This window comes from Rattus norvegicus, chromosome 9, assembly GCF_021556685.1.
Source record: "Rattus norvegicus strain SHRSP/BbbUtx chromosome 9, alternate assembly SHRSP_T2T, whole genome shotgun sequence".
In the NCBI taxonomy this organism is placed as follows: domain Eukaryota; kingdom Metazoa; phylum Chordata; class Mammalia; order Rodentia; family Muridae; genus Rattus; species Rattus norvegicus.
In genome coordinates, this window is record NC_141542.1 from 70,982,501 (window position 1) to 71,003,659 (window position 21,159).

The 21,159-nt window shown below is 41.4% G+C and overlaps 1 protein-coding gene across 39 annotated transcripts in view; it reads left to right on the top strand.

Moving 5' to 3' along the window:
- Ccdc150 (coiled-coil domain containing 150) overlaps positions 1-21,159 on the top strand; it is a 100,862-nt gene that overhangs the window by 3,458 nt on the left and 76,245 nt on the right. For 27 of the 39 annotated variants that reach the window (XR_015628645.1, XR_015628646.1, XR_015628647.1 and 24 more), the window contains 6 exon segments: positions 10,245-10,408; positions 13,961-14,181; positions 14,291-14,469; positions 16,015-16,083; positions 19,034-19,150; positions 20,065-20,194. Coding sequence is in view for 8 of the 39 variants with exons in the window: in NM_001412763.1 (NP_001399692.1) it covers positions 10,245-10,408; positions 13,961-14,181; positions 14,291-14,469; positions 16,015-16,083; positions 19,034-19,150; positions 20,065-20,194 (880 nt within the window). In the remaining 31 variants the exon portion in view is untranslated. 39 annotated transcript variants of the gene reach the window in all.

Below are 21,159 nucleotides of genomic sequence, written 5' to 3' on the forward strand. Positions count from 1 at the left end.
GATGCTTGCTTTTCACCAGCATATGCTTTTAGCATCTTTGTAGAATATTAAGTGCCTGAAACACTGTGTACTCTTGTTTGGTTCTTCTATGTCAGTTTTTATACCAGTACCACATTGTTTTCATTACTACAGCTGTGTAATATCTTAACATCTGGAACTGTAGTCCCTCAAGCAATGTCCTTTTTTGCTTGTGGTTGTTTTGGTTCTCTGGGATCATTTGTAGTTCCATATGAGTTTTAGGATAGTTTTTTTTTTCTAATTCTGTGAAGAATGAGATGGGAAATTTTGGTTGGGATTTCATTGAATCTGTAAATAGCTTTCTGGAAAATGGTCGTTTTCACAATGTGAATGTTACTGACCCATGAACATGGGTTGTCTTACCTTTGTGTGTGTGTGTGTGTGTGTGTGTGTGTGTGTGTGTGTGTGTGTGTGTGTTCATCCCTTTCTTCACAGGCTTGAAGTTTTCATTATATAGCTCCTTCACTTCTGTTTTCGTTAGAGTTTTACTCCTGTGGAGACACCATGACCAGGACAGTGCTTATAAAGGAAAACATTTCATTGGGACTGGCTTACAGTTTCATGATTCCCATTATCACGGTAGGAAGCATGGCAGCATCCAGGCAGACATGGTACTGGGAGATGGAGCTGAGAGTTCTACATCTTGATCTGCAGGCAGCAGGAGGAGACTGCATGCCACACTTGGAATAGCTTGAGCAGAGGAGACCTCAGAGCCTGCCCCCACAGTGACACACTTCCTCCCACAAGACCACACCTACTTCAACAAGGCCACACCTCTCTGTAGTGCCACTTCCTATATCCAAGCATTCAAACACATGAGTCTATGGGGTCATACCTATTCAAGCCACTACAACTTCCTTGGTTAGATTTATTCCTACATTCATTATTTTCTTTGAGTTCATTGTGAATGAGAATGTATCCATGATTTTCTCTGTATGTTAGTGTTATATAAAAAAGTGATTTGTGGAAGTTGATTCTGTATTCTGCCATGTTGCTGAATTTCTTTATGGTTTCTACAGGTTTTCTGGTAGAATTTTTGAGATCCCTAATATATAGTACCATGTCTGCAGACAGGGATAGTTTGAGCACATTGTCCCTGTTTATTTCCCTTTCATTGCCTGTCTTGTCTTGTTGCTCCAGCTAGTCCTTTGACCACAGTGTAGGGATGGTGGACATCCCTGTTTCATTCCTGACTTCAGGGTGATTTCAAGATTTTCTTCATTTAGGATCATATTGGCTATATGTTTCTTGTATGTAGCTTGTGTGTGTGTGTGTGCGCATGTTGAGATATGTTCTCTCCAGCCCTATATTCTTTAGAACTTTTTTCATGATAGCATTTTGGATTTTGTCAAAGTTTTTTTCTTCATCTGTCAAGATCACATGATTTTTGTCTTTAAGACCAGGTATGTGGTTTATTGCATTTATTGACTTGTATATGTTGAAACAACCCACCCCTGAATTTCAGGGATAAAGCCAACTTGGTCATGATATGCAATCTCTTTGATGTATTATGTCTATATTCTGCTTAAAGTATTTTATTGTGTAATTTAGAGTCAATGTTCATCAAGGATATTGACCTTTAGTTTCCTTCTTTATCCTCCTCTTATTCTTTGTCCTCCATTATTCTGTCTTTACCTTTATCTGTTTAGTTATTAGAACAATACTGGCTTTGTGGGAGTTCTTCCTTCCTTTCTTTCCTTTCTTTTTTTTTTTTTTTTTTTTTTTTTGAGGAGTTTAAGAAGGACCAGCTGCATATATGCCCTAAGAGTGTCTGCTAGAATTCTGGGAATTCTTCTGGCTTTCGACTTTTTTTAAAACTGCAAGTCTTTATTATTTAAATTTCATTTGTTATAGGTCTGTTTGGGTTCTTGATTTCTTCTTCGATTAATTTTGGTGGTTTCACTGAATCTAGAAACACATCCTCTTCCCCAAGCTCAATGGAGTACAGATTGTTTCCCTATTCGTTTCTGATTCGTTCATTTGGATCCTGTCTTTCTTTTGGTTAGTTGGGCCAAGGGTCTGACGATCTTGTTTACCCTTACAAAAGCACCTGCTCTTAGATCAGTCCAGTCTTTGTATTTTTGTTTTTGTTGCTTCTATTTCCTTGATTTTCGCTATGATTTTTATTTCTTGCCATTGGCTAGATGTGTTTGGATTTGGTTAGATCTTGTTTTTCCAACTTTTTGAATTGCATCATTAGTCATTTACTTGTGTACTTTCTGTTTTTTTTTTTTTTTTTCTTAGATGTAGGCACTTAAGGGTATATTTCTCTTTTAGGACCTTTTTCCTGGTATCCCAGGGATTTCATTGTCCTGTGTTTTTATTTTCATTTAGTTCCAGGAAGGGTCTCTTTCTTGATTTCTTTGACCATTTAATCGTTCTTTAATGAGTTATTTCATCCCTATGAGTTTGTATATTTACTAGAAATTTATTTTTTGCTTGTTAATTTTAAGTTTTATTGCATTACAGTCAAATAAGATACAGAGTGATTTCTTTTCTTTTTTTCTTTTTTTATTTTTTTAATTTTTTTAAATTTTTTTTATTTTTTATTCATTTTTTTTTTTTTTTTTTTTTTTTTTTTTTGTAAATTGAAAGGAGCAGAGTCCCCACAGGGCATGCCAAGACCAGTTCTCAGCACAAAGGAGATTTATTTGCTTCAGAGTTGGGAAGGGCGAAGGATAAGAGACAAACAAAAGAGACAGAGAAAGGAGAGGGAAGAGAACCAGAGAGAAGGGGTGAGGGAATGTGAGCTTTGGAGGGACCACGGGCTGAATTGGTTTGTTTTGGTTGGACATGTTAATTAGCTAAGTCAGATAGGGGCTTTTGATTGCTGGGGTTCCTCAATCTTGGTAGTCAGCCTCAGGAGGAGTAAGTAGCCAAATAGAGGAATAGACCTTGGCGACTGGCTTTAGGAGTATAATGTAATGTGATGTGATGTAATGTAATGGTTTTTAGCATGGGGAAGAGGGACAGGCAAAAGGCAAAACCTGCAGGTGTGGTGCTGGCCATGCTGGTCGTGCTGGCCATGCTGCCCATGCTCCCTGTGCTTGCTGTGTTCACTGTGCTCCCGGCTGCTGGAGCTCTTCATAAAGATTTATTGATGCATCCCAAGATGTTGTCTATTTTAGAAAAGCTCCTATGTGTTACTGAGTAGAATGTGTATTCTTTGGGGTTTGACTAGAATATACTGTTAGATATTAAGTCCATTCAATATATGATCAATTAATTCTGATGCTTTTCTGTTTATTTTTTTTTGTCAGATGAATTGTCTATTGGAGAAATTGGGGCACTGAAATTACCTACTATTAATCATGTTAATCTGTGTCTTTAAATCCAGAAGTAGATTTTTTTCTTTTTAACAAGTTTAGGAATTTGGTGCATGTATGGTCAGGATAGTAATATCTTCTTGGTTGATTCTTCCCTGGATTAGACTGAAGTGTCTCTTTTTAATCTCTTCTGATTAGTTTCAGTTTGAAGTCTGTTTTGTCAGATGTTAGGACAGCAACGCTTGCTTAAGTTCTTTCCCCTTAATTTCATCGAGCTGTTTGTATTTTACTTAAATTCCTTGAATTACCTGATAAAGTTGAAATTACGATTATTCTTCTAAGTTCTGTGTCCTGGAGTTTATCTAGGTGGTGCTCTTTGGGTTGGTGGGATTTTTAGAGAAGATGCTGGCTTGATCCTTCACTTGGTCCTTGAGTGTCTGTATTCTTGTGAGGCAATGTGGGCATATGTATTACTGAGTTTGTTGTGGACAGGGCAGGTTGGGGAAGCAGTGTAGGTATGGGGAAATATTGGGTCTAGAGGTTGGAAATGACTTGGGGTGGAAGGAAGTCTGGTAGAAAGAGGGGATTGGATGGTATACACACGCAAAAGGGTTGGATATGTGTGAGAAGTCCTATTGTTTGGGGACCCTGGGCCAAGCAGAGAGTTGCTTTGCAATGAAGGCTGGACTATGCTGGTGCTCGGGTTGTGGGACACAGGCTAAATGTGGTGAAAAGGAGGTGGGACCCAGGGTATACCCTGGAGAAGTATGTGGGAGATCCAAAGGAGGTGGAACCCAGGGTATACCCTGGAGAAGTATGTGGGAGATCTAGACACTGAGTCTAGTTCTATCATGGATATATACATAAATGTGACTAAATAGTATAGTTTTAATTTTTCCTAGTTTTCAGGTTTGTAACATAAATTCCTGAGTATATTCTCTCTATATAATATATCTTTTCTACCCCCTTCACTCAATATTCTTGATTTGGATATGATTGTAGTAGATTTTTACTGTTGTATGGTATCCTTTTATATACTCCTGAATGGATACTTGAGTAGTTATAGTTTAGAACTATTATAAACAGTTTCTATCAACATGCTTTTACAAATATATGGTATACATATGAAGAGTGAATGAGTTCTTTGTTTTTTTTTTTCTTTTCTTTTCTTTTTTTCGGAGCTGGGGACAGAACCCAGGGCCTTGCACTTGCTAGGCAAGCGCTCTGCCACTGAGCCAAATCCCCAACCCCGTGCCCGTTTTTTATTACTGCTACTGTCAAGCATCAAATTTAAGATTAAATCAGTGTTCATTCTATGCTCCTTTTCACAATGAGGCATAGATATGCCAAAGGTACTTTCTTTTTTTGCTGGAATATTAGTAATTAAGATTCTTTGCCTGTAAGATTCCCTTTCTTTGCCTGAGCTACAGAGCTGTGACTCAGAGGATATGCCACAGGGCATGGACTGTAGGAGTGTGGTAGCATTTTGCTGTTCCTGTTTCAGGCTTATCAGATCTGGGGGACAGGAATGAGTGAGAAATCGACTTTAAAGCTCCACTTCAGCAGACACATTTGCTGCATCCCGAGTCCTCATCTTAGACTTCCTGTCTGTAATAGCCAGTGAGTTACTGAGGACTCTCTGTGGTGACTACGGAGGCTGTCCTTTCACTGCTCCACCATGCCTATACTGTGGTTGCTTCCAAGGGCTCTCCTAAGACATTTTTTGTTTCCCCATGGTGGGATAAGGCACGTGGCACAGGGAAAGGGGAGATGGGGGTCAAGAGAGTTTTCAGATAGCCTTTTGACCTCTTAATAATAAATTCCTAAAAATAGATTGGCTTGTTGAATTTGAGCTTGTACCCTATACATTGGTCATTGTCCACCGTCACTTCTTCTGTTTCACTTTATAATAAACTCTACCTCTCTTCCCTGTGTTCTGTATTTTTTCTCTGAACTGATAGAGATCACAAGGACAAGGATCACAAGAGTTGAGGGTAGGCCTGAGGAGGATTCTGGTCACGCAACTTGTGGGTTTGTTTACCTCTTCTTTCCATAACCACAGTACCAGAATTGGTGTTTCCCATCCCCAGGAATGGCAGTGAGTGGGAGCAGGAATTTAGTATCTGAGCTGTTCTTTACTCAGAGTCAGCAATTCTCCAAGTCGACTTTTTGCTTCTCATCTGCAGCTATAACCCTTTATAGGAATTGAAAAAGAAGAGAGCCAATAGCTCCAAAGTTGAGTCTTTTCTGAGTGGCAAGTGGTGATCCTCGTGTCTAAGATAAGTGCTTATTACTTCCTTACAGTCTCCTTCCCATTTACCTCACTGTTGCCCCTGTGCAACCAACCCGGGTTTACATACATCAAGGCCACCGAGTCTCACCTTCCTGAGGCACTCCTAACCATTGAAAGTACACGAGTTTTCTCTCTACAAATGTTCCCTGATAGAGAATACAAGTATCACTATCCCTCCTTGCTGTCCTTTTTGTTTTTCTACTAGCTATTGCCGGAGACATAGTAACCTGACTGTAAGTGACGTCCAGGAGAGACGCCTGTGTGTGTGAAGGTAGCAGAGCAAGCAGACTGGGGCTACCCAAGCCTTTTGGAACCCAGTTGATTATATTATAAACCCACAGCTTGAGGCATAGGAGTGTAAAATTAGGTGTTCCTCTTGGTGGCTTTTGGCTTAGGCCTGAAGTAATTGGTTTTCTTTTTTGCTACACCCTAGTTTTTCCTATTTCAGAATAGGAATATTTATTCTGTGCCATTCGATGGTGGAAGTGTGCAAATTGTTTTGATGTTAAAGGAACTCACAGTTAAGATAGGAGACCTTGGACTTTTAAAGTTAGACCGAATGAATTTTATACTTTAAAATGGTCATGAGCATTATGAGGTCAGAGTTAGAAGGCTATGACTTCAAAGTGATGCTTTGGTGTCAAGTGGAGGAGGATGGAATTATGATGGTTAGGGTTACTAACTTGACAGAATCCAGAAGATGGTCCTGTGTGCCTGCTCATTGGTCATTCTCTAAAGAAAGATTGGGTGGTGGCACCCTTCCATGACAGGAAATTCAGACTCTATAAAATGGAGAAAGTAAACTTAGCAAAATAGTTGGGTTTCTTATTCTCTGTGATAATGGATACAGTATTACCAGCTGTTTTAAGCTGCTCCTGTGGTGACTTCCTTGCCGTAGTGAATTGTACCTTGAACTGTGGAAGAAAGGAAATAAATACTTTCCCCACTAAGTTGTCTGTGCCACAGTATTTTCCTCATAGCAACAGGATCAGAAACTAAGATGTTGGTGAGCCACGTCTCTGCTTGTATGTAAGTACTTCATGGTGAGCCACTTCTCTGCTTGTATGTAAGTTCTTCATAGTGAGCCACGTCTCTGCTTGTATGTAAGTTCTTCATGGTGAGCCACGTCTCTGCTTGTATGTAAGTACTACATGGTGAGCCACGTCTCTGCTTGTATGTAAGTACAGCATGGTGAGCCACGTCTCTGCTTGTATGTAAGTACTGCATGGTGAGCCACGTCTCTGCTTGTATGTAAGTTCTTCATGGTGAGCCACGTCTCTGCTTGTATGTAAGTACTGCATGGTGAGCCACATCTCTGCTTGTGTGTAAGTTCTTCATGGTGAGCCATGTCTCTGCTTGTGTGTAAGTACTTCATGGTGAGCCATGTCTCTGCTTGTGTGTAAGTACAGCATGGAGAGCCACGTCTCTGCTTGTATGTAAGTACTGCATGGTGAGCCACATCTCTGCTTGTGTGTAAGTTCTTCATGGTGAGCCATGTCTCTGCTTGTGTGTAAGTTCTTCATGGTGAGCCACGTCTCTGCTTGTGTGTAAGTACTGCATGGTGAGCCATGTCTCTGCTTGTATGTAAGTACTGCATGGAGAGCCACGTCTCTGCTTGTGTGTAAGTTCTTCATGGTGAGCCACGTCTCTGCTTGTATGTAAGTACTGCATGGAGAGCCACGTCTCTGCTTGTATGTAAGTACTGCATGGTGAGCCACATCTCTGCTTGTGTGTAAGTTCTTCATGGTGAGCCATGTCTCTGCTTGTGTGTAAGTACTTCATGGTGAGCCATGTCTCTGCTTGTGTGTAAGTACAGCATGGAGAGCCACGTCTCTGCTTGTGTGTAAGTACAGCATGGTGAGCCATGTCTCTGCTTGTATGTATGTATGTCCTATGTGTATGACTGTCTTAGTTACTTTACAACTGTGACAAAATACCACCACCAGCAACTTTAGGAAGAAAATTTTGAACCTGGGTATTAGAGATCATGACCCTTATATTGGGGAACATGATAGGCAGGCAAGCACGATGCTGGGGCAGCGTCTCGGAACTCACATCTCCATCCACAAGCAGGAGACAGAATCTATCTTGGAAAGATTTTTGAAACCTCAAAGCCCACCGCAGTGACGTCTAACAAAGCTGTGCCTCCTAACATTTCCTAAATAGTTCCACCAGCTGGAGCCCAAGCTTTCAGACCTATGAGCCTATGGGGCCATTCTCATTTAATACTCTACAATGGCTGACTGCAGGAGAGCCTTGAAAACTTGGCCTTACATGGGAGAAGGATATGATGGTAGCTATTTCTGTTTTTAATCAGAAAACAAAAAGTCTTCCAAGACTCTCCTTTTTTATTTCTGCCTGGTGCCCTGTTGGCTAGTATGCATCTCCTAGATACGCTCACTGCAGAGGATGCTGGACATGTGGTCCTTTCTCTCCATGTCTTTTGGAGAGAAGACAAAAGAATCAGTGGTGTGTGCACAAGCCTCATTAAACACTTTTTCTCTACTTTTTCTTCTCCCCTACCTCCAACCTTGCACACAAGATTAGCAGTCGACACAAATAGAATGGCAGTAACTGTTATTTTTCCACTACACTGTTCCATTTTCTCTCCATGTAGCTTGGTCTGCTTGAGACCTGTATTTTGGCAGCAGGACCAGTTCTGTAGTTTGAGGGCTGTCCTTGCTACACAAGAAATACCATACTGAGTAATATAGTAGCACAGCCAAGAATCTCCTTATTCTGTTTTTGTTGTTGTTGTTGTTGTTGTTGTTGTTTTGGTTTTTTTCCTTTCAGAAATGCATGTTGTGGTGGATGGACTGAGAATGGTTCTCATAGGCCCATATATTTGAATGCTTGCTTCTCAGTTGGTGGAAATGCTTGAGAAGGATTACGAGGTATGGCCTTATTCGAGGAGGTATGTCATGAGGGCAGGCTTTGAGATTTCAAAAGCTTACACCATCCCTAGTTAGCGTGCTCTCTCTGCCTCATGGTTGTTCTCTCATGTAAATTCTTAGCTATTGCTCATATGCTCTGCCTGCCTGCCTGCCTGCCTGATGCCACACTTCCTACAATGACAGTTGTGGATTCTAACCTTCTGAAACTGAGCCCCAGTAAACTCTTCTATACGTTACCATGGTCATGCTGATTTTCATAGCAATAGAAAAGTAAGACATATGCCCAGATATTCCACTAACATCTGCCCATGTCTTTCTTTTCAAATTGAAGGCATGAAAAAGAATTAGTAGATATGAGCTTCTTTACTTTGTACCTATTGTCTGGAGATACTGGACAGTAGACAGTGATTAAGTCTGCTCCTTCTAAGGTCATGGTGTTCTCTGTACTATGCAGTGACTGCCACATCTCCACTCATTGTCTCCCTCAAACATTTCAGTGGGTTTTGGTTGTTATTGCTGTGTGTTTGCTGTAACAGGGTCTCGTGTAAGACAGGCTGGCCTTAGATGTATTCTGTAGCCAAGTATGACCTTGAACTTCTGATCCCCCTGCCTTTACCTTCCAAGTTCTGGCATGGCATGCACTGCCAAGGCAAGTTTACATAGGCCTGGTGACTGACCAGGGCGACATATAAACACTACCAACTAAACTATATCTCTACCCTAAATCATTCTAGTAGTCCACCAGCTCTTTACGTGCATTTTGAGAACTTGGAGTTAGGTCAAGGGAGGAAAATAGAAAGCCTGCTAGTGCAGACGTTCTCTTTCTCCACTGACTGACCACTGTGCTATGAGCTGCTCTGCTCTGTATCCCCCTTCTCATGATGCTGGACTGAATGAAGCCTCTTACTTTGTGAGCCAGGGTACCACCTTTTAAGTTTTTCTCAGTTTGTTGTAGCAACAAAAAGTCTAATAGAAGCACTTAGGGTTGACGGATTTATTGAATCTCATGCTTTCATAGTTTTGGGTCTACGGTTATGTGGGCCAGCCACTGTTGTCCCATTGCAAGACAGAGCATCATGGCAGCATATCAGAGTACCACTACTGGCTGGTAAACAGTGGGAGTATGGGAAAGCAGTGCCCTTCACAGACATGCACACAGTCTTCTACTACTACCTCTAATGAGGTTTTACCCCCCAACTAGCTCATTCAGGGTAAATTCATCCAAGATTAGTCCTGTGATGAAGTTAGTGTAGCCAAAATCAACCACTTCTTAACAATTGGACCTACCATGCTGGGTACCAAGATTTCAGCATCAGCCTTTGGAGTATGATATTACTATGATATTGTAATGGGAATAGGTGGTACAAATACTCCCTCAGAAGTCTGAGTTCCTTATAATGTGACTACAAATAGCAAATAGGATAGTCTAAATTATAACGTGATAACAAAGTACTCAGTAATCCTCAACAAATTACCATTTTACATACTGTTTACCCAACTATATGTCATAGATGTTACACGTCATTGTCATTCTGGGACACCAACCTGTGGAACAAATCTATCTGAAATGTTGCTTATCTCATGGAAGAGGTAAGGGGAAGACAGTGAATGAGAAGTTGGCTTTTAAAGCTTCCACCCATGTTTGAGCAAAACAGGACCTACATCCATTCCCTAGTAAATAAGACAGGATGTGTAATCCTCTCAAAGGAAGGGCCAGTGACTGTTCTGAACAATGAGAAGTCCTATGCTAATATCGTAACCTTCTGATCTTAGGTGCATATGGAAACCACAGTGTGCAGACCAGTCCTGTCTCCAACCCACATCAATGCGACAGCTTCGGAAACGTTCACAGTCCTTCAGCAGAAGATGAGAATAGTTGAGGAACAAACCAGCTCTCTGAGAGATGACCTAATAATGCTAGGATATGGTGACAGACGGTAACAAAGAAAACTTAACTAGAATGTTGCAGTTTGCAGAGTTTTAATTTAATGCTAGTAAAAAGCAGATGAAATAGATACTTTTGGGATATGTTTCCATATGCACTTTGACACAAGTGTATTTTTATAGTTGTGGTTCTGTGATAGAGTATATGGCTTAATTACTTTTCTGTTGTTTTGATAAACCAAGGCAACTTATAAGGGCTTATTTGGGGTTTACTGTTCTAAGGGATATGATGTTCATGATGGTGGAGTGGACACAGAAGGAAGCAGGCAGCTGAAGCTTCAGTTGGGAGCTCACATCTTGATCAGTAGCCAGGAAACAGAGACAATAATAGGAGTGGCAGGAGTCTCTTGAAATCTCAAAGCCCACCCTCAGTGACACACTTCCTCCAAGTCCACACCTTCTAACCCTCCCCAAACAGGGCTATCAACTGGGGATAATGTACTCAAATGCCTAAGACTTTTGGAGACATCTCATTCAAACCACTTCTGTATGTTAGTCAGATCTTTGTTGCTATTACAAAAATACCCTTGAAGGACATCTTTTTTTTTTTTTTTCTTTTTTTCGGAGCTGGGGACCGAACCCAGGGCCTTGTGCTTACTAGGCAAGCGCTCTTCCACTGAGCCAAATCCCCAACCCTTGAAGGACATCTTAAGGAAGGAAGGATTTACATTTGGTTCTCCATTTTAGAAGTTGGGTTCTTGGTCATTTGGCCTGCCACTGTGGACCTGAGGTGAAGCAGAACATCATGGCAGAGAAGACTTAGTGGAGCACATCTGCTTCCTTATGGCAGCCATAAAGAGCAGGGTTAGGAGAGTTGGGGGAAGCCACCTTCAATATCTGAGCCTTTGAGGAGCATTTTATATACAAACCATAGCATATATCCATGGACACTATTTTAGATCTTATTTGGAAATCAGTTAAAGGAAAAATCGAAATGATTCAGGCCATTAATTTGGTCTTGGTTTTTTTCCTATCATATTTATTATAAATTAAGAGGCAGTTTTGAAATCCTTAACTATGTTACAATTTAGAATCAGAATCTAAAACAGAACTTTTTTCCCACCTGTATCATGAATTTTTTGTTGTTTTAAAGTTTGTTGGCTTGTTAATGGCAAAGGAAATACATGCAACCAATATGGAATTTATTGGTGTGGCTTGTTTTAGAAAGGTTTTCTGAGTGTCTCACATGAAAACATTATAGTAGTATAGTTGTTATTGTAGGACCCATAAATTACATTTAAGCATTTAAAGATTAAATTTGGTATAAATGATGAGTGTTTTGATATAATAATGATTATTTTAATTATTTTGCTAAAAATTTCTTAAAATATGAATATATTGCTTCTATGCTAGCTTTAATTCCTACATTGCTATTTAAAATTAATATTTACCGTATTCTATATATGATGTTTTGTGTTGATAGACATAAAAGGTTTTTCTTTTTTATTCAGATTATAGAAACAACTACAGGGATGGGGAAATGGCTCAGTATAAACTGCTTACCAGCTCTGAGGGCTGAGTTCAGATCCCAAGGAGCAACACCCACATACACACTCTGGAACCCCTACAAAGCTGACAACCCTAGCACTGGGGAGGACTACTGGCCAATTAGTCTAGCCTAATTGATGAGATAAAATTTCAGTGAGAGGCCTTGTCTCAGAAGCTAAGGTAAAGCTTGAAGTCAGCCAGTGTCAACCCCCAGCCTGTGCACACATGCACAGCCAGTGCCTCCCCACCCCACTGGGGTGACAGATGCCTGCTGCTGCGTTCTGTGGGGTGCTGCGATCTGAATCCAGCACCTGAGCCCTTCTGCTTCCATGGCAGCACTTGGCTGCCTGAGCCGCCTCCCTAGGCCTTTCTTTGCTGTCTTCTATACATACGTATCTTTAGCAAAACTGGACAGTTAAATTTCTCTTCTAATGTCAATGCCTTTTATTTTTGGTGTTTCCCAGAGATTAGGAAGGACTTCTACAGCTCTCTGTTCAATGCTCCTTATGAAATTAGACATCTTAGTTTTTATTTCATACCTCAGAGGAAAGTCTTCAGCTTTTTGCAGTTATGATAGTAACTTTGGTCCTGTTGTGTGTGTCCTTTACTGTGTTGAGGAACATTCCTCCTATATGTAGTTTGTTGGAAGCTTTTAATGAAAGGTTTTTGGATTGCCATTTTTTTTTCTGTATTTATTGGAACAGTCATGTGACTTTTGCTTTTCAGTCCTTTGTAGTGGATAAAGGACCGGCCATCTAGATGCATCTGGAAAGGTTGGGATGTTCCTTTTCCAGTTCCTCTGCCCTCAGGGCAAAGCTGAGAGCAGCCTGTTGTCTGCACTAACTGGCAAGAGGATCTCTGTCTAACCTGCCTGCTCTCATTTATGCCACACCTCTGACCCTGTAAAATGCGGTTGGAGGTGGGCTCATATGGCTACCTCTTCATTATTGGTTGTTTAGGGGCATTCAGAAATGCAGAGCCCCATCAAGCCCAGAGCTAAGTGGTGAAAGAGGCAGTCCTTTGTGTAGAATTTATAGAAGACATGGCACTCAGCTTTAGAATCATTTCAGAAAGAATCTGTAGACTTGGAGTTGTCACCACAGTGAGGCTGGGGAACACTCAGAAAGTGCTATGATTCCTCCAGGCGTTGGCGTTCTATTGTGATCTACAAAGTCTCCCAAGCGTCCCTTCCTTTTCACCGAGAGAGCTACGAGGATTTGAATGCAGTCCTTTATCAGTTTAGTTTAGTCAATCGGTACTTGTAGGAGAAGCTGGAGAGAAGGCTTGGGAAGTGAGTGCTGAGCTCCTTTTTATAGCTGCTAGAACCCTGTGTGCTGGTCTGCATAACTTGTCAGCAGCAGTAGGAGACGACACTGGCAAACCCCTTTTAGGGAGAAACTGAGAGCTTTTGGATTTAAGCCTTGTTATCTTCCTTCTTCCTGGGAATCAAGTCTTTGGAAGTGTTCATGTATTTGTACAACTGTCATTTTGTTCTGTGGTCTAGAGGCCTGTATATTCCTACTCCCTTTTGTTCATATGACCATGTGATCAAGAGCCCAAACCTTTGGTTTAAGTTAAGGTGATGTACTTCACCTGCTTCTATCCTTAGGGAAAATTTGGAAGTTGGCGATTTTGTCCTAGTTGTCTAGTGCATGCCCTGGGTGGAGATTGAATCTGACTGTGCCTCAGTTTTGTCTATGAATTGAGCATGGATACTTTTAATTGCACAGCAGACAAGTCTCACCTTGCTCTGCATTTCTGAATGCCCCTAAGCAACCAATAATAAAGAGGTGGCCATATGAGCCCAACTTTACGGGGTCAGAGGTGTAGTGTAATCTAGAGCAGGCACTTTAGACAGGGATCCTCTCTTAGAAAGAACTGATCTGTGTTCTGGGGCTTATTTGGTGTGTTCCTGTCTAGAAGAGTCAGGAGCCTCATGTCCCACCATGTTGTTGCTGTCACTGTTATTCTAATTAGAAAGGTGACATTGGCTCAAAGGCTGGATTTGCCACAGTAGAAATTCCATTATGTAATATTGGCTTTGGGTGCTTTTCCAGATGTCAATTACAAACTTCAGACTATTTAGAAGACCCTGTCAGCCAGAAAGTCACTAGTCCTATTCCAAATGAAGTAGTTTGTCCAGAAAGCCGAGGTATTTTGTGGAAGAACTATGAATTCCTGGTAAATCGAATGTGCTATTTGGAGAACCTCATCCAGCCCTTGAAGATGAACATCTTTCACCTACAAACTGAAAAGGACCTGAATCCACAGAAAGCAGGTGTGCATGGAGGGGCTCGAGGAGGAACTGCTTCTGTGTGGGTGCTTGGTGGGTCCGTGAACCTGTGCTTCATTCACATTCCCGCTGCTGTCCTCTGTGCTCTCCACAGCGTTTCTGAAGGATCAGCTGAACACAATACAGGGGGAGCACTCCAAGGACCTGAAGCTGTTGCAACTTGAAGTGATGAATTTGCGCCAGCAACTGAAAGTTGTTAAGGAGGAAGAAGACAGGGCACAAGATGAAGTGCAGAGGTTGACTGCTACTCTGGAAATTGCCACAGAGACAAAGGTTCGTGGCCAGTTTTCTGTAGTACATTGTCCCTGATCTGGAAGAGACAACAGCCCAATAAAACCAAGTCACAGATGTTGATGTTAGATCCTTGACATTTGAAACTTGTCTGCACTGAGAACCTCCACTAGTGTGCATTGTCAGTGGTAGTTCCCAGACCCCTTGCTGTGTATAAAAGATAGTGAGCGTCTAGACTCTGCCCTCTTTAAGAGCTACACAGCAGTCGGGAGGTCAAGGCATAACATAAGTTAAAGAGGAGAAAGCAGAGAACGGTAGTGGGCATTACACAGGAAGAGTGTTCAGGCACCCTGGAGAAGAGAAGACTCCCCAGCCACTACAGACCTGAAGGAGAAGTGCCTGAGGGCATCTCAGGGAGCTCACTCACAGGCAGCAAAGGCGCCATATTGCTTACAAAGGAAACCAGCAGCATTGTTCTGTTGCCATGGACCAGGCAAGGTAAGAGATTATTTTGAAGTCCTTAAGAAGTAGCATAATATTAAAACAGTCTATTTTAATAAGAGTAGTGGAGTTGAGAGGTCTCTGTCCAAGATCATCCCAAGCTTGTCCTGGAACTCAGAATTTTCTGCGAGGTAGCATTGGGGTAAAATGTGTAAAACTCCAGCTTTATTGGAGTGAGAGTTGATTTTGGGGAAATAAGCTGAGTATTAACTAATTTCACATTACAAAGCATCTAAAACTCAAGACTGATCAATACTTCACTCAGTGGGGAATGATAAAGAATTTTAACACAGAATGACAAGAGGGAAAACTATGTTATTGTATATTAACTATGGGGAAGAGGAGATTGGAAACAAAAAAGCCAATTAGGGATCTTTGTGCTGAATTATGGTCGTGCATGGGTCAGAACTAGAATTGTGGCATTTTGAATCTGGTACAGGATATAAACTGAAGGTAGGAGGCACCACAACTTGAGTCTTTATAGCTAGGACTGCAGTGTCATTAACAATAAGTAAAAAGAGTATACAATGAAAGCCACGTTTTTCATTCCGATTTCCTGAGCTTGGATAGTGTTTGAACCTGGCGGTGGTGGTATATGCCTTCTCAGTGCATTCCAGCACTTAAGAAGCAGCCGTATGTCTCAGTGCCGGGTTGACATAGTGGGTTCCAGGCCAGCCAGGGCTACTGGTGCTTTTGCAGAGGACACAGGTTTGATTCCCAGCACCCACATGGCAGCTCACAACTGTCCGTAACTCCAGTTGTCGGGGATCTGACTCCTTCTCCAGGCCTCTGTGGACACCAGACATGTACACAGTACACATACATGCATGCAGGCCAAACACTCATACGCATAAAAATAAATCTTAAAAATTAAGAGTATGGGCTGTGCAAGTGCGAGGACTAGAGTTTGAATCCCTGAGACCCACGTGAATTCTAAGCAAGCTAGGCCTCCCCAGCCTTCAGGACATAATCCCCAGAGCAAGCTGACTCACTAGGCTCGCAGGTTAAAGGCTGCCTAAGCTCAGATGAGAGACCCTAATGTATAATGGAGAGAGTGATGCAGGTCTTTCCTCCTTCTCTCTTCAGAAGAACGCGGCTGTCATTGAGGAGGAGCTAAAGACCACAAAACGTAAAATGAACCTTAAAATTCAAGAGGTAAGAAAAGGTAGGAGATGTCGAAGGAGGTGTTGGAATTGCAGAGGGAAGTCGAGAAAGTAAAGAATGAAAGAATCCTTTGAATAGGAGATCGTGTCATCGTATGAACACTTAAACCATGCCACTTGTAAATAAAACAAGAGTGCAGCCCAGTTGTCAAAGGTGTTCTTATGTGTCAAAACTGCCACAGCAACAAACCACGGCAAAACAAATCCTGCTGCGCCAGGAACAGTTAACCCATACACGGCCCACCGGCTGTGGCTAAGGGAGCACCTTCTCCTTTGTGTGACGTTTTATTACAGTGTTAAAACGGAAAACTGTAGAAGTTCTTATTTTATCTTGAGACCTTCGTCTCAAGTGTTTGGAGTTCTGGAAGGAAAGGCTACTAAAAGCTGTCAAATTAGTTACAGGCCTCTGTGTTAACCATCATCTACTCCAGAAATAAGCTTCTCTGATGAAGTTTTAGAGATGCACTAGTCTCTATAAGGACAAGTCATCAACACTCAGTTTAATACTCTGTCCCTTTATCTCCAGGTTAGAGTAGTTCGTCATTATGACCTGACTAACCTCAAGTTCTTGGTCCCCGTTATGGTGCCCTCTTGTGTAGTGGCCTTTAACACAATCAGAAAGTGATTGGTTATTCCTGCAACATTCATGCCTCTTTTTCACTGGTGAATGTGTCTCGCCAAGCAGATCATTATTGTAGCCCACAGGTTTTATAGCTGGCTGAGATTGATCTCCTCCAGTAGACTTTATGGTACCTTCTAGCACTATGACAACTAGCGTGAAGGGAGGAAGCCTCAACGCCAGTCCCAGTTTGATTTCCTCATGTTCTATGACTCAGGCATGGTGTGTCCTCAGCAACAGGGTCTAGAGAGTCACCAAGAGCAATGGTAGGAGCTTATAGTATTTGATGTGGGAGGTGTATCTGTAGGACATCATTGGCCAACAAGTCCAATAGCAGTAACCCATGCCGGGCACTGGACTTTTCGTTAGTTTATGGTGTCTAGTATATCAGTGTTACCCTGTTATAGGATAACTCTATTCAAGTGCCTTTGATCTAAGTGCATATTTATATTTTAAGAGATTTCTGCAGTAGTAGTTTTTCATATGATTTTTTCAGAAAGTCTTTAGTATGGTAGATGGTATTTAACACAGAGACTTGCAACTAACCAAGGTACAGAGAACAGGAAATACTGTTATCTACTGCCTCTCTCAGGATTGTTCCAGCCCCTTTTCTGTGATGAACCCTGAGGTTTTGGAGGCAGGCGTGTGAGGCAGATGTCCCATTTAGGGATGAGTACTTTGCTATGTATTCAACATCCAAGGATCAAACACAATAGCTTCATTGCCCTACAAATACCTTGTACTCTACACTCAGATCATTTTTCCTAGCCCCTTGGTGAGCACTGATCTTCGCATTGTGTCTGTGGTTTAGGTTATAGTTGAGATAATCCTTTTGGACTGGCTTCCTTCGGTTGACACACATTTAAAGCGTTAGCATGTCTTCCCCGGGCTGACAGTTTGTGTCTTTTAATCGCGGAACGGGGACTGTTTCTTCATGCATTCACCCACCAGAACATCTTGCTGTCATACATACAGGCTTATGTGGACAAAAGATTTCCACTCATTTGGGCAAATAACCTCAGAGTACGATTGCTGGGTTGTAGTGCAAACCACATTTAGCTTTATTAGCAACTACCAACCCATCTTACGACCGAGTAAGACCAATTGTGCATCTCTACCACTGAAGAGTAAGAGTCTTTGTTGTTGCACATTCTCTCCAGCACTCGGTGTTAGCATCTTGAATTTCTGCCTTTCTAATGGCTTTGTACAAAGTTTACCTTGTTCTACTTTGACTGCCCTAATGATACATAATGTGAGCATCTTTCCTTATACTTATTTTCTCATATATATCTTCTTTGGTTAGGTATAGTTTAGATTATTTTCTAGTAGTTGGGTCTTTTTAGTTTTGAGTTTATTTGTATATTTTGGGTATGATTTGAAGGTATCATATAAAGATTCATGTACTAACAGCTAGATCCCCAGTGGTCTTGGAAGGTGGTCAGAACTTTTAAGAGGTAGGAGGCCTAATGGAAGATGTTGATTCATTGAGGATAATCAAGAGCAACACTGCAGCTAGGGAGACCAGATCCCTTTGGGAGGGATTGATGTGGCTCACCTGGAACCCCAGTTAGTTCCTGTAAAAATGGAATTGTTACAAAAAGGAGTAAGTCTGACCCATAAATGTGTGGCTTCTCATTTTACCTATGTGATATTGCCACCATAATGCGTCCATCATGAGACCTTCGTGAGAGCTGAACATGTGTGGTTAGCCAGACTGCTTTTCCTAAAACCATGAGGTAAATAAACCTTCATTCCTTGTACATTTTCCAGCCCCAAATATTCTGTAACAGTGACAGATGACAGACTAAGAGAGTCTAAGACTAAGATCAGTCTTCTATCAGCGTGACTTACTCAAACATTTTCTGCCAGTCTATGGTTTTGCCCTTTCATTTTATTAGCAGTGTCTTTCAGAGAGCACAAACTCTTACATAAATGAGGTCCAATTAAAAATTTTGTTTCAGAGATAGTAACTTTGGTTTTGTATCTAAAAAGTCATCAACAAAACCTGAGTCCCTTCAGAATTTTCATGCTGCTTGCTTGTCCTTGAGATTTGCTGTCCACTAAGTCATCTCTATGCTGTTTTCTACAAGATGTTTGTAAGTTACTAGAGGGTCTTGACCTCCAGTTTGGAAAACAGATTCCAAAACAAAAAGTGAGGGTAACAAGCTTGACTTCACTTTTAGGGAGGAACAAGCATGTTTGGAAGTGATGAGTGAAGGTGTGCGAGTGGACTGGCATACCTGGTAAACTGCCGTGCTGATTTCACCTTTGTTAAACTGCAATGGCGTCCACTGGTCTCCCTAACTGCAGTGTTGCTCTTTAGCTCAGGCGACAACTGGCTCAGGAGGAGCATGTCAGGGCGTCTCTTGAGAAGTCTGCATCATCCATGCTCCTCAAAGTACATGAGATGGAGTCAGCGGTGGAGGCCGAACGGCAGCAGGTAGATTTGCCGACATTGTGTCTGTGAACTCGCCATTTCGTTCACTTCCTCTAGCTTTGTTAGGGCTCCTTTCCTTAGTAGCCTGTTAGCATCCTCACTACAGTCTTTAAAATATAGTGCAGAACAGAAAAGGCTCTGCTATGCAACCTGACATTCTTAATTTATGAATGTGAGCGCCGAGGCCCCGAGAAGTGAGTCTTTCTCAGGTTTTATAGAGGCAAATTCTGTTGGTACAGGATCCTCCTGTACATGAAGTCTCTTCTGTAAGCATTGATTCTGGAAGTCACTGTCTCAGCTAAGGCTATATGTGTGTCATCTGGATAGAAAATAAATGGAACTAATCCTTGAAACATAAGTAAAATAACCAGGAACATATTTACATTGCTGCCTTCAGTTATCATATTCATAGTAACATGATATGTTTGACTTTGTTATACTAATTATTTGAAGTACCTTTATGTGTTTAGGATACTTTAAATTCATATTTTAGTATTTATTACTTGAGTGCATAATCTATCATTTTCTCAATTACTATATGTCATTATAGTCAACTGACTTATAAAAACTGAATTATAAAAAGGAGTGTATTCTACTTAAGGAGTTTATGAAAGACCCTATTTAAGTCAAAGTCCGTTAATAAATAACACTAAAGGTGCAGTTCTTCATTTGCTCTGACTACCCTCCACGTGCTCAGTGTCCTCTTGTGCTACTGACTATTGTGTTAAAGTGTACATGAAATGCTGTATTGGACAGCACTTCAAGTAAGAAACTGTAGTCCGCTGAGATTTCAGCTGTGACATACAGACATGTCACTTCCCTTTCAGTGACAATAAGATTGAAAATTCTAACTTCTGTGTGTTCTGTCGAGTCATGCATTATCATCCAGAAATTGAGTTTTTCTTACATAATTCCAGGTGCACACTTTGCAGCAGAAGTGCATCGATCTACACAGCTCTATGCAAACAACCCAAGAACTGCTGGCCCAGGAGCAGCAGAAGAGTAACGGCTTGGAGATGACGGCCTCGCAGCTCAAGTCTGATCTAAGTATGCAAACCCCCCTAAGAGCCAGAATTCTTTAGCTGGCAAGGGTTGGTGGGACTTCCTACAACCCAGAGTGAAAACATTGCTGGCCACCTTTCTATGTATGATACTTAAACCAAGATAAATATTGGTAATAAATTTTACCTTCATTTTTTTGTGGTACAGATCTGGTAGGGCCTTACTCATACTAGGCAAATTGAGCTCTCTCTCTTTGGGGTTGATTTGTTTGTGTGTGTTTGTTGAGATAGGTTTCACTAAGTTGGCCAGGTTAAACTTGTGGCCTTCTTGTCTGTGCCTTAAATATGTCTAAGATGCCACTAGGTCTGCCTGAGCCTCTTATTTACAAGTCATTCTCTAAGTTTTTCTCTTTCTTGATCACTTCAGTGTAGACTGGTGGGAAGACTGGTGACGGACTACTAATAAGGAATTGAGGCTGTTCTTTCTAGGTTACTGCAGCTAGGCTCACCATTCTTCCAGTTGCCAATTTGTTTGGATTATCCTATATTCCTAGAGGTGGGTGACTATAACACACCTAGAAGAAGAGTGTAGAGTGACCCTCACTTTACAGATGAGTTCTCAAAGGAAGCCTAGTGAATGGCAGAGTCTTGACCCCAAGTCTAAGTGCATGGTCATGAACCCGTTGGCTCCTGCTGTTGTCAGTGTGCCCTCTAAAGCAGTGTTACACAATCTCCATTGCAGACACCTTGAATGGTCTCTTCACATGCGTAAGGCTCCATGCGTCACATAGAGCTTTTACATAGATTATATCACTGAAATGCTCAAAGCTATCTAAGGCAATTCAGAGTTCTAAAAGTATAAAAGAAAAACTTAATCCTGTGCCTTCTCATTGTAAGCTAAGTGTTTCCTCCTGTGTGCCATATGCAGTGATACAGAAAGTACCAACAAGAAAATAGCATGACAAGAAGTGTAGAAAGAGAGAAAGTCTGTGTTAGACTGGTTTCACAAGG